The sequence below is a fragment of the Rhinatrema bivittatum genome, chromosome 5 (genome assembly GCF_901001135.1).
Source record: "Rhinatrema bivittatum chromosome 5, aRhiBiv1.1, whole genome shotgun sequence".
In the NCBI taxonomy this organism is placed as follows: domain Eukaryota; kingdom Metazoa; phylum Chordata; class Amphibia; order Gymnophiona; family Rhinatrematidae; genus Rhinatrema; species Rhinatrema bivittatum.
In genome coordinates this window covers 66,084,738-66,097,656 of record NC_042619.1, presented here as the reverse complement: position 1 = coordinate 66,097,656, position 12,919 = coordinate 66,084,738, and the positions used below count along the sequence as shown (strand labels likewise).

Sequence of the window (12,919 nt, the reverse complement as noted above, 5' to 3'; positions counted from 1 at the left end):
GCGCCGTGCGTGCAGGTGTTCCCGGCGCCATGCGCGTAAGTGTTTCCGGCGCCATGCGCTCAAATGTCTTCGGCGCCGTGCGCACAGGTGTTTCTGGCGCCGTGCGCATGACTAGTCGGCGCGGTAGTTTCTTCTGCCCCATGCGCGCCGGAACCGCTAAGTTGTGCGCAGACTCTGACTTTGGCGCCGGTATATGCGCATTTGGCGCCATAGGCGCAGAAGTCTTCGGCGCGGAGGATTCCTCCTCCAATGAGGTACGTTGCGGCTCTACAGGCACTGGGGATTTATGAGAACCCACTGGCCTTTGATTTTTTGCTTTCCTCTTACCTCCTATAGTGGAGGACTTAGGATTAAACGGTAAAGATTTCTTTCTTGACGGAGCCGATGAAGTGAACGGGCCAGGCGAAGAATGAGCCTCTGACGGATCGCGGGAGGCAAAAATTTCCTGAAGCCTATAGGCCCTCTGTTTTAATGCCCGTGGTGACATTTTTGAGCAAAACTCACAATTTTCTGTTCGGTGATGCGGCCCGAGACACTGATAACAGCGATCATGTCCATCCGTTACCGACATCCGTTTTCCACAGGCACAGGGTTTAAACCCGGGTTTAGACATTTTATTTCTGTTTTTAAACTGAGGAGAATAACAGCTCCGCGTGCGTTCCCGCTCGCGGAAAAAACAGACTGAGGAGAGTCCGTTACTTTCCTGCGCGGGAACATACGCGCAGCCGCAGAGAGCAAAGCTCTGTTCTCTGCTTTGACAAGCTCCGCCTCCCGGGCCTGATTGACAGATCCCATGACAGCATGGCTAATTCAGCCCTGCTATCGACGGGAAACACCATGACCCAAACCTGTTCCATTTGTATAGGTAAGACTTTCTCGTGGAAGGCTTCCGTTAAGCAATCAGGACACGGGTAACTGGCTCTGAAAGGTTAAGTGGCTGAAGAATTAACCTTTCAATATCCAGGCCGTCAGGGACAAAGCTTGAAGATTGGGGTGGCGTAGGCACCCGCCGTTCTGAGTGATCAGAAGCGGGTCCTTTCCCAAGGGAATATGCCTGCGAATGGAGAGATCCTGAAATATTGGATACCACACTTGGCGAGGCCAGTGAGATGCTATCAGGATCATGCATCCCTTGTCCTGACGTAACTTCACGAGAGTCTTCAAAAGAAGTGGAAGTGGAGGGAATGCATATAGGAGACTGGTTGCCCATGAGAGGGAGAATGCATCTCTTGGCTGAGAGTATTGGCTGCGAGTGAGAGAGCATAAGTTCTCTACTTTGCGGTTTTGAGGTGATGCAAAGAGGTCTATGCGAGGATGACCCTAACGTTGGAATATTGAGTCTGCTACTGTGGGGTTGAGGGACCACTCGTGTGGCTGGAAAGCGCGACTTAGGTTGTCCGCCAACACATTGTCCACTCCCGGCAAATAGGTGGCTCTGAGGTACATCAAGTGGGAGAGGGCCTCTGCCCATATCTGTGCAGCTTCCTGACACAATAGGTAGTAGCCCGTCCCTCCCTTTTTGTTGATGTACCACATGGCCACCTGGTTGTCCGACTGAATCAGGATGACCTGATTGAAAGGCGATCCTGAAAGACCCTGAGAGCATATCTGATTGCTCGAAGCTCCAGGAAATTGATTTGGTGTTTGGTTTCCTCTGGAGACCAAGTTCTTTGTGTTTGCAAATCGGCAACATGGCTCCCCAGCCAAGGTTGGAAGCATCGGTGGTGAGAATTATTTGAGGGTCTGGAGCCTGGAAAGGCACGCCTTGGAGGAGATTGATCTGATTTTTCCACCAGGCTAGAGACTGACGGAGTGAGTCATTGATGTGGACAGTGGTCAATAGAGGTTGGACAGACTGAGTTCATTATGACCTTGGAGTCCTCTGCATGACTCTCATGGCCAAGCGGGCCATTGGGGTAAACTGTACTGAGGACGCCATGTGTCCCAGTAGGATGAGGAAGTGGCGTGCAGTTGTGCGGCGCTGAGACTGTAGCTGTTGTGCGAGAGAGATGAGAGTGAGAGCTCGCTGTCGAGGCAGAAATGCCTTTGCCTGCAAGGTGTCCAAGTCTGCCCCTATGAATGATAAAGTTTGAGATGGGACTAAGTAGGATTTTGTGTAGTTGATGAGAAATCCTAGCGAAATCAGAGTGTGTAAAGTAAGACGTAGGGAAGACAGAGCAGCTTGCTGAGTGGGAGCCTGATCAACCAATCGTCTAGATAGGGGTAGACGTGAACACCTTGAGTCCTGAGGAAGGCTGCTACTTTTACGAGGCACTTGATGAACACTCGTGGTGCAGATGCCAGGCTGAATGGGAGCACTCAGTATTGATAGTGCTTGGGGCCTACCAGAAATCTCAGGAACCTGCGATGAGATGGATTTATCGCAATGTGTGTGTACACATCTTGGAGGTCGAGAGAGCAGAGCCAGTCTCCTCTTTGCAGAAGAGGAAGGAGGGAACCCAAGGTTACCATTTTGAACTTTTCTCGGTGGAGGTACTTGTTGAGGGCACGTAGGTCCAGAATTGGACGAACGCCACCTGATTTTTTGGGGATTAGAAAGTACCGGGAATAGAATCCTAGACCTTGTTGTGAGTATGGCACTGGTTCTGTTGCTCTAGACTGAAGGAGGAGGAAAACCTCCTGCTCCAGGAGTAGTGAGAGGTCGGATGTTCTCCACGTCGGTAGAGGTGGGGAGTCCGATGGAATGAAGAGAAAGTTCAGGCGATAACCTTGAGAGATTATGGCAAGGACCCACTGGTCTGAGGTGATTGTGAGCCACCTGCTGCTGAAATGGCACAATCGACCTCCCACAGGTATCTGAGGCAGTGGAAACTGGCTGCTGGTCTCCATGCAGGAGTCAAAAAACGGAAGCAGGGCTCGGCTGAGGAGCTGCTTGTGGCTTTTGTTTATGAGGTTGACGAGACTGGGCCTTTTGGAAAGGTCTCTTGGAACGAGTTCTAGACGGTGGTGGATAGGATTTCTTTGGACGGAAGAATGACTTTTTAGTATCCTTCCTGAATGGTTGTTTGAAGGAATACTCAGAGGGCATCAGAGAGAGCTGGCGAAGGGTCTCATGATGGTCCTTGAGTTCCGCCACCGACCGTTGAATCTGTTCGCCAAACAGATTGTCTCCTATGCAGGGCAGATCAGATAATCTGTCTTGTACTTCAGGGCGCAAGTCCAAAACTTAAGCCAGGCCCATCTTCTTGCCGAAATAGCAGTTGCAGATACCCTGGAAGTGGTGTCAAAGATATCATAAAAGGATCTTATTTCATGCTTCCCTTCCTCAAAACCCTTGTGTACCAAGGTTAGAAGCTGTTCCTGGAATTGCTGAGGCAGGGACTCTGCAAAGTCCTGTATCTGCTTGAATAAAACCCTGTTGCACTGGGTCATATTCAGCTAGTAGGAGGCGATCCAAGAGATAAGCATCGATCCCTGGCATCCAGGAATTTCTGTTCCTTACCTGAGGGAAAGGAAGAGTGGGGTTTTGATCTTTTTGCCCTTTTTTGGGCAGATTCTACAACCACAGCTTGGTGATCCAGCTGAGGTTTCTGGACTCCTGGGGCTGACTTGACCAAATAAGTGGTATCGGCTTTTCTGTTGACTGGAGCAACAGAACCAGGGTGTTCCCAGTTCTTTTTGAGGAGATCCAAAAGAACCTGGTGAATAGGGATCAAGGTTATTTCCTTGGGAGCATCCAGGAATTGTAACAGCTCCATCATTTGATGTCTGTCATCTTGTTCAGTCTGCAATTGGAAGGGAACCAATTCAGACATTTCCTTCACAAAATTTATGAAGGATAGGTCCTCTGGAGGAGAACACTTCCTGCTTTCAGTAGGAGAAGGTGGCGATGGCAAGTCATCGGTGTCCTGAGAAGAATTGTCGGTCCAGGTGTCATAGGAATCAGCACGTGCCCCTCTAGGAACCTGAGAAGTCCGGGACGATGGTATTCCTGAAGGTCCCGGTCTAGGCTCCGAGGGCATCGGGGGAAGTACTGGAGGCACCAATGAAGGCATCGAGGGCATTGATGGATGGATCGGTGGCACCGATGGGTGCATCGGCATCGATGGTTGAGGCATCAGCAGGACACCCGATGGCGGAATGCGGAATGGTGTTTCTCCTCCCAATGACAGAGTAAGCGGGGAAGGCACTGGAGCCATCGGTGACCCAGGATCCATCGGTGGAAAAGCGGCTATAAGTGCTTCCATCTTCAAGAGCAGCAATGCCAATGCTGCCGGAATGGGATCGATGATCGGTTCCGTGACCGGCACTGATTTCAGCACCGGGGGACCTTGGAGTCTGTGCATCGTCTTATCGATGGCCTCCTGAACCATCAGGTCCAGTTCTTCATGGAGACCTGGAGCAAGCAGCCCTGGCTCCGGAAGGGAAGAAGGAGGCAGAGGCATAGCCGGAGGGACCACCGTTAAAGGTGGAGTCGCGGCTCCTGATACCCGTCCAGGTGAGGATTTCCTCGGTGAACCGGTCACAGAAAGGGTCGGTGCATTTTCTGAACGGGGTTTCTTCGATGGCGGCTCAGACGATGGTGAGGTCGATGACTCTCCTTCATCAATGGTCCGAGTCTTCTGGTGTCGATGCCGATGTTTTTCTCTACGATCCCCTCGGTCCTGAGGGGGGGGTAGAGGTAGTCAAAGGCCGAGAAGTCATCGATGCCAGGCGGTCACTGGCCGGTGGCCGATACTGGTACGAAGTAGATGGTGCCAGTTCAGATGACATCGATGCAATAGACGGCGTCGGGATTTGAGAACGGAAGAGAATTTCCATCTTTTCCATTCTGGCTTTGCAACCTTTAGGTGTCATTAAGGCACATTTAGTGCAGGTCAAGACATCATGCTCGCACCCAAGACACATTACACAGACTTTATGAGGGTCTGTTATGGACATGATGCGAGTACAGTCCGGGCACCGATGGAACCCCAACGACATGGCCTCTGAAAAAATTGAGCCGCGGTACGGTCGACGGCCAGTAGGCCGCGAAGGCCAAACTCGACGGAAATCGACCGAAAACGGGTAAAAAAAATACCGGAATACCGTGAAGTCAAAAATTCGAAGGAGGGACCCCTGTGGGGTATGAAAGTTTTTAGTAATTCCGTGAGGAAAATTCTTGTCAGGAATCTCTGTGGAGCTGCTTAACCCACGTGGCTACTGTACTGCGGAAAAAAGAAGACTGAAGGGGGACTCCTGCTGGCTGCAGGTTTAGTGCCATGCTGGGCATGCCCAGTAGGTGCCAGTCAAAGTTCTAGAAACTTTGACAAAAGTGTTCCGTGATTGGGCTCCATCCTGTGATGTCACCCATATGTGAGGACTACCATCCTGCTTGTCCTGTGAGAAAACCATTTCTAGTATTTTATAACTGAGCAGAGTTTCACATCAGCTTCTGCTGGGAAATTATGTCTAACAACAGTTTGTCTGCTGTATTATGGAGTGATTTTTCACAAGTTCTGGAGAATCACCAATAGATCAGGTTATGAGAAAACAAATTTCATGCAAGTGCAATTCACAATCCAAGCATCTCATTTACCTTGGAAGACGTTCTGCCTCTTTTCCTCTCACTTTTAATGCTTTAAAGTTTTTCTCCCAGTCATATACAGTGCTTAGATGTTCATCCACCAGTTTTTCCACATCTACTTGTCCAATTGCAACCCACTCCTTTATAGCAATAGAAATAATGTGTTAGCTAAAGCAGCTTGCAGATTACTTCAAGCAATTTTGCATGCTGATAGGTGAAAAACAATATTTAGGGGGCAATTTTCAAAACATTTCACACAGGTAAACCAGACAACTTATTCAAGCTGAACATTTTTACAAAGCTGTTCAGTTCACTTTGCCCGACACAGCCAGCTCAATATCGGGCCCGAAGAAAACAGAAATACATTTTTTCTTTATTTAAGGGTCCAAAACTACAAGTTCTTAACATATTATACCAAGTCATGAACATTTACAAAGCAGTATCATGTGGGCAGCTCTTGTTTAGAAATTAGTGAAGAGACTGTGAGTTGCATTATTCTATTTCACTGTGTGACAGTTGAAGTGTTTAGTTTTACACAAGGCCTGATTCACTTAAGGCTTTTTCTCGTTTTCTATGTATATGGGGAAAAAAATTAACAAAATCACACCCTTACATGGACTGTAAGGCATTGTATCTACAATGACTGGAATGAAGATAAAAAGCTGATTCCTAGGCTGGGATGGAGAAAAATGGATCTTTAGATCATGAATGAAAACTTATGGTAGAAAACTGAAAGGTGATTCAAGGCCAAAGGCCTCACTCAGGATCCTGAACATCATGCCTGCTTTTCTCCTTCTTCTACTATATAGGGCAGCCTCCTTTTGAAGCCACTAACACCTGTATTCTGAGCAGCACCAGGATCCTTTTTTTTCTTTTTTCCTTAACATTGGGAGGTGGCATGAATGCCCCTATCCTGGGTACCCCCCTCCATCGCAACACCCGGAACACGATAAGATACAGAGACAATGGTTGGATATATAAGGCCGCAGATTTATTGCCCATATATAAACACAGTGACTTCCTACAGACCATTTTTATCACCTGTGACACCAGCCGCGCTATCAATATCTTGCTATCCCCTGTGAGATCAGCAAGATGGCCATATTTTATCCAACTCCCCACCCCCTGCCACGTTACCAAGCAAGGTGGCAACATGGGTCATCTAAACATTTGGCCCACAGGCTCAAGTACCCCACCACCAGCATAAGGTAGTGCTACACTTGCTTCATGCCCCCCCCCCCCACCCCACTCCCAAGCCCCCACCCCACTCCCGAGCTGAGGATGCCCAAGCAATGCACCAAATGTACCCAAAGATGTGCAACAGGCACAAGAACTGGGGTGGAATTTGGTAGAGGGCATCCTGAACTCTACCGGGTTGGCGGAAGGATGTTAGTACCTCAGTTCACAAATAAGTTGCATAGCACAGACTGGCTGAAGATGGAATCTTGTCTGCCAGCCTTGTCTAAACAATAATGGGCTGCGAAGGTGTGGAGAGAGCATCCAGGTAGCAGCCTTACAGATGTCAGCAAGCGGCACCGAGCTTAGGTGCGCTACTGATGTTGCCATGGCCCTGACAGAGTGTGCTTTAACACAGACTTGAAGCAGAATGCCTGCCTGCTGATCGCAAAAGGAAATACAGTCCGCTAACGAGGAGGAGAGAGTCTGCTTACCCACCGGTTTGCCCAATTTTATGGGATCAAAGGAAACAAACAATTGAGTGTCTTTCCTGTGGGCAGCTGTATGATCTAGATAAAAAGCTAGAGCACGTTTACAGTCAAGGGTATGCAGAGCCCGTTCTCCTGGGTTTGAGTGGGGCCTGGGAAAGAAAGTGGGTAGTATAATGGATTGATTGATATGAAACTCTGATACTACCTTAGGCAAAAAATTAGGGTGAGTGCAGAGTACTACCCTGTCATGCAGAAGTTTAGTGTAAGGTGGGTAGGTGACTAAGGCCTGTAACTCACTAACTCTGCGAGCCAATGTGATCGCCAAAAGAAAAATCACTTACCAGGTGAGATAGCAGAAATCACAGGATTGGAGAGGCTCAAACGGCGGTTTCATGAGCCTTCCCAAAACCATGTTGAGGTCCCAAGAAGGGGCCAGAGGACGCAGTGGAGGTTTAAGGTGAAGCAAGCCCTTCAAAAAGCGTGTGACAAGGGGTTGTACTGAAATGGGTACATCCCCCACACCTTTATGGAAGGCGGCTACCACACTGACATGTTCCCTGATAGAAGAGGTTTTGAGGCCTGACAGGTGCCAGAGATAGTCGAGAAACTTTGGTGTGGTACAAGTGAAGGGATCAATGGACATGGAAGTACACCATGCCGTAAATCTGTTCCACTTGTAATGATAAGACTACCTTGTGGAAGGCTTTCGTGAAGCTACTAGGACACGGGAAACCGGCTCTGAAAGGTTAAGAGGTTGAAGTATTAACCTTTCAACATCCAGGCAGTCAGGGAGAGGGCCTGGAGGTTGGGGTGATGAAGGCAGCCGTTGTTCTGAGTGATCAGAAGTGGATCCTTCCCTAGAGGAATGTGCCGGTATACCGATAAGTCGTGGAGAATTAGAAACCAGACCTGGTGTGGCCAATGAGGGGCTATGAGAATCATTAGACCCCTGTCCCTTCGCAACTTCACAAGAGTCTTTGAAGTGAGTGGAAGTGGAAGGTATGCATAAAGGAGACCGCTGGCCCAGGAGAGGGAGAAAGCATCTCTGGGCTGGCGCGTTGGCTGCGAGTGAGAGAGCAGAAGTTCCCTACTTTGAGGTTATGAATTGATGCAAAGAGGTCTATGTGAGGGTAACCCCAACGCTGGAATATTAAGTCCACTACAGTGGGGTTTAGGGACCACTCGTGTGGTTGAAAAGTGCGACTTAGCTTTTCCGCCAACACATTGTCCACTCCCGGCAAGTAGGTGGCCCTGAGGTACATCGAGTGGGAAAGGGCCTCCGCCCATATCTGTGCAGCTTCCTGACATAGGAGGTAGGAGCCCGTTCCCCCTTGCTTGTTGATGTACCACATGGCCACCTGGTTGTCGGTTTGAATCAGGATGACCTGGTTGGAGAGGTGATCCTGAAAAACCCTGAGAGCATATCTGATTGCACGAAACTCCAGGAAATTTATCTGGTATTTGGCTTCCTCTGGAGACCAGATGCCCTGAATTTGCAGGTTTCCAACATGTGCTCCCCAGCCGAGGTTGGAGGCATTTGTTGTCAAGGTTATTTGAGGTTCTGGAATCTGAAATGGGAGGCCTTGTACCAGATTAGATTGGTTTTCCCACCAAGCTAGCGATAAACGGAACTGTTTGGTGATGCAGATTGTGGAGGTTATTGGCTGAGAAGACTGAGTCCACTGCAATCTTAGAGTCCACTGCATTACTCTCATGGTGAGGTGAGCCATGGGAGTGACATGCACTGTGGAGGCCATATGACCCAATACTATCAGGAAATGACGTGCAGTTGAATGTTGTCGAGACTGCAGTCGAAAGGCCAGGGAAGTGAGAGTGAGAGCTCAATCTTGAGGTAGGAAAGTTTTCACTCTTAGAGTGTCCAAGTCGGCTCCTATGAACGATAGAGTTTGCAAAGGAACTAGTCTGGATTTTTGATAGTTTATGAGAAAAACCAGGGAGATCAGGGAATGCAAAGTGAGGCGAAGGGATGTCAGTGCACTTTGCCGAGAGGGAGCCCTGATCAACCAATCGTCCAGATAGGGATAGACGTGGACATTCTGACTCCTGAGGTAGGCTGCTACCACCACGAGGCACTTGGTGAAGACGTGTGGGGCAGATGCTAGGCCGAAAGGTAACACTCGATATTGAAAGTGTTTTGGGCCTACGAGGAATCGCAGAATCTGCGATGTGACGGAGTAATTGAAATGTGCATGTAGGCGTCCTGAAGGTCTAGAGAGCAGAGCCAGTCTCCCCTTTGAAGAAGGGGAAGTAAAGAACCCAAGGTCACCATCTTGAACTTTTCTCTTTGTAGGTATTTGTTCAGAGTGCGAAGATCCAATATTGGGCGCACCCCACCTGACTTTTTTGGTATCAGGAAATACCTGGAATAGAACCCTTGCCCCTCTTCTGAGAGGGGCACTGGTTCTATTGCTCGGGAGTGGAGGAGGAGGGAGACCGCCTGCTCCAAGAGTGGTGAATGATCGGATGTTCCCCACGTCAGCCGAGGCGGGGAATCCGGTGGGACAGAGAGAAAGTTGAGGTGGTAACCTATGGACACTACTGCAAGTACCCACTGATCTCTGGTGACTGTGTGCCTTAGGCTGGAGAAGTGGCACAACCGACCATCGACAGGAATGGTCGGAAGTGGAAACTGGGTACTGCTCTCTAGAAAGGAGACAAAAACCTGCCTCTGGACCTTGTTGAGTGGCTGGCTGCAACTTCTGCCCTCTAGGCTACCTAGGTTGGCCTTTTTGGTAAGGCTTAGAAGGCCGACCCCTGGACCCTGGGGGATAATATCTCCTCTGCCGGTAGAATTGTCTCTTAGAATCCCTCTTAAAAGATGTTTTGGATGAAGAAGAGGGATCAGAAGGCAGTAAGGAGAGCTGGCGCAGAGTCTCTTGGTGGTCCTTGAGCTGCGCCACTGCTTTTTGAATCTTTTCACCGAAAAGATTATCCCCCGCACAGGGCAAATCAGCCAATCTGTCTTGTACCTCTGGTCTGAGGTCTGACGATTTCAGCCAGGCCCATCTCCTTGTGCTGATACCGGCTGCCGACACCCTGGAAGCAGTGTCAAAGATGTCATAAGCTGACTGCACTTCATGCTTGCCAGCATCTAAGCCCTTTTGTGCTAGGGCATGAAGTTGGTCCTGGAAATGCAGAGGTAAGGCCTCAGCAAAGTCTTGAATCTTCGTGAGCAAGGCCCTATTATATTGGGTCATGTAGAGTTGATAGGATGCAATGCGAGAGATGAGCATTGATCCATGGAATACCCGTCTTCCAAATGTATCCAGGAACTTCTGATCTTTCCCTGGGGGAATGGATGAATGAGGTTTGGAGCGTCTGGCCCTCTTCTGGGCTGACTCTACAACCACCGAGTGATGATCCAAGTGAGTTCTTTGAAAGCTAGGAGCTGACTGAACTAAGTAGGTGGCATCTGCTTTTCGGTTAACAGGTGCCACCGAGCCAGGGTGACCCAGTTTCTCTTCAAAAGGATGTCATGAATAGGGATGGACATGATTTCCTTTGGAGCATCGAGAAATTGTAGAAGCTCTAGCATCTGGTGTCTAGAGTCCTCTTCTGACTGAAGCTGGAATGGAACTGTTTCAGACATCTCCTTTACAAAATTAATAAAGGACAGGTCCTCTGGAGGAGAACGCTTCCTTTCATAAGGAGCGGAGGGCTGGGAATGTAGATCATCAGAATCCTGGGACAAATCGTCGGTCCAAGGATTATAAGGGTCATCACTCGCTCCCAAATGTTCTTCAGAAGGAAGTAACGGGGTTATTCCTGAAGGCCCTGGCCATCGATGGTCCTGAGAGGCATTGAGGGCATCGATGGCGGTATGGCTGGCATCGAGGGAGGCATCGACGGAGGCACCGATGGAATCGGTGACATCGATGGATGTGTCAGTGGCACCTACTTTGACTGGCACCTACTGGGCATGCCCCGCTGAAGCCATGGCGTCATCGGGAGTACCACCATCGGCGGTACTCCCGATGGTGGAATGAAGAGCAGTGTTTCTTCATCTTCCTTCGATGACAAGGGAATTGGTGAGGAAGGAGTTGGGTCCCTCTGTTCCCTCGGATCCACCAGTGGAAAGGCACCGATTAACTTGTCCATTCTAGCCAATAGCGGTGCCAGCGCCATGGGCATCGGATCGGTGACCGGAGGAGGAACCGGTACCGGTATCGATGGAAGTTGTAAGCCCTGGAGTGCTTTGCCGATGGCCTCTTGGATCATCCGATCCAATTCCTCATGGAAACCTGGGGCATGGATACCCGGTTCCGGAGTAGGAAGCAGAACTGGCGTAGCCAGAGGGTTCACCGGTGAAAGTGGCATTGCGGATCCCGGCACCTGTCCAGGTGGGGAACGCCTCGGTGATCCAGAGACAGAAGAGGACGAAGCCTTTTCTGTACAGGGCTTCTTTGTCAGAGGCTCAGATGACGTTGATGTTGAGGGTTTACCAGTATCGATGGCCTGAGCTTTACGATGACGGTGTCGATGTTTTTCTCGATCATCCCCCCAGTGTTTTTCCAGAGGAGAAACAGAGGGGGTCGACACCAGTGCAGTCGTCGAGCCCGGTCAGATAGCAGCGGATTCCCGGTGCTGGCGCAATGTAGACGGCACTTGTTCAGACGACGTCGAAGCTATCGATTGGAGTCAGGGGTTTTGGCCGAAAGAGAAGACCCATCTTATTGAGTCGAGCCTTGTGACCTTTTGGTGTCATTTGAGCACTTTTGGTGCAAGTAAGGACATCGTGGCCGGACCCTAAGCACATCACACAGACCGTGTGAGGGTCTGTGATGGACATTGTTCTAGTGCAGTCGGGGCAAGGACGGAAACCCGACGCCATGGCTTCAGCAAAATTTAGTTGCAGTGCGGTCGATGGCCAGTAGGCCGCGACGGAAAAACTCGACTGGAATCGACCGCAAACGGGCAAAAAACTTAAGTTCGATAGCGGACCAAAGAAATCAATAAGGGGATCCCTGTGTGGTAAAATATTTTGAAATTTTTTTTTAAACAAAGTTCCGTGAGGAAAATTCCTGTCAGGAATCTCTAAAGAGCTCCTTAACCCGCGTGACTACTGCTGCGCGGAAAAAAGAAGACAGAAGGGGGACCCCTGCTGGCTGCAGGGTTGGTGCTATGCGGGGCATGCCCAGTAGGTGCCAGTCAAAGTTCTGGAAACTTTGACAAAAGTGTTCCGTGATTGGGCTCCATCCTGATGATGTCACCCATATGTGAGGACTACCATCCTGCTTGTCCTGTGAAAACACCTATTACAGGTAAGCAATTTTGCTTTATCCCAGGACAAGCAGGATGGTAGTCCTCACATATGGGTAGAAAGAATCAGATTCGGCCTCCAACTGGCAAGTGCTGGATTGGGTTCCTGGAGTGGCTGCTGCTCTCTGAAAGGCTTTCAAAACCCTGATGCCGGAACTGTCTGCGGGGGAGGTTGAGGTCTAGATGCCTTTGGTTGCGTGGACTGACCTCTTTGGGATGGCCTTGTTGAGCTACCACAAGGTGTTGAAAGATAAAACCTTCATGGTCTATAATAAGGTTTTCTGGTATCTTTCCTGTTTGTTCGCCTTGCAGAGATGGAGTTTCTGTAGCCACGATGGAAAACTGGTGTGGAGTTTCATTATGGTCCTTTAATTGTGCAAAAGCATCTTGCAACTTTTCTCCAAAAAGGTTGTCACCAGTGCAAGGGAGGTCTGCTAATTTCTCC

At 49.5% G+C, this 12,919-nt stretch overlaps 1 protein-coding gene across 1 annotated transcript in view; it reads right to left on the bottom strand.

Moving 5' to 3' along the window:
• The window catches only part of DYNC2H1 (dynein cytoplasmic 2 heavy chain 1), a 1,848,033-nt gene that overhangs the window by 1,605,968 nt on the left and 229,146 nt on the right, over positions 1 to 12,919 (bottom strand). Inside the window, exon 18 of the mRNA XM_029602426.1 lies at positions 5,540 to 5,667. Within this exon, the coding sequence (XP_029458286.1) occupies positions 5,540 to 5,667 (128 nt within the window). The remainder of the gene's footprint in view (positions 1 to 5,539; positions 5,668 to 12,919) is intronic.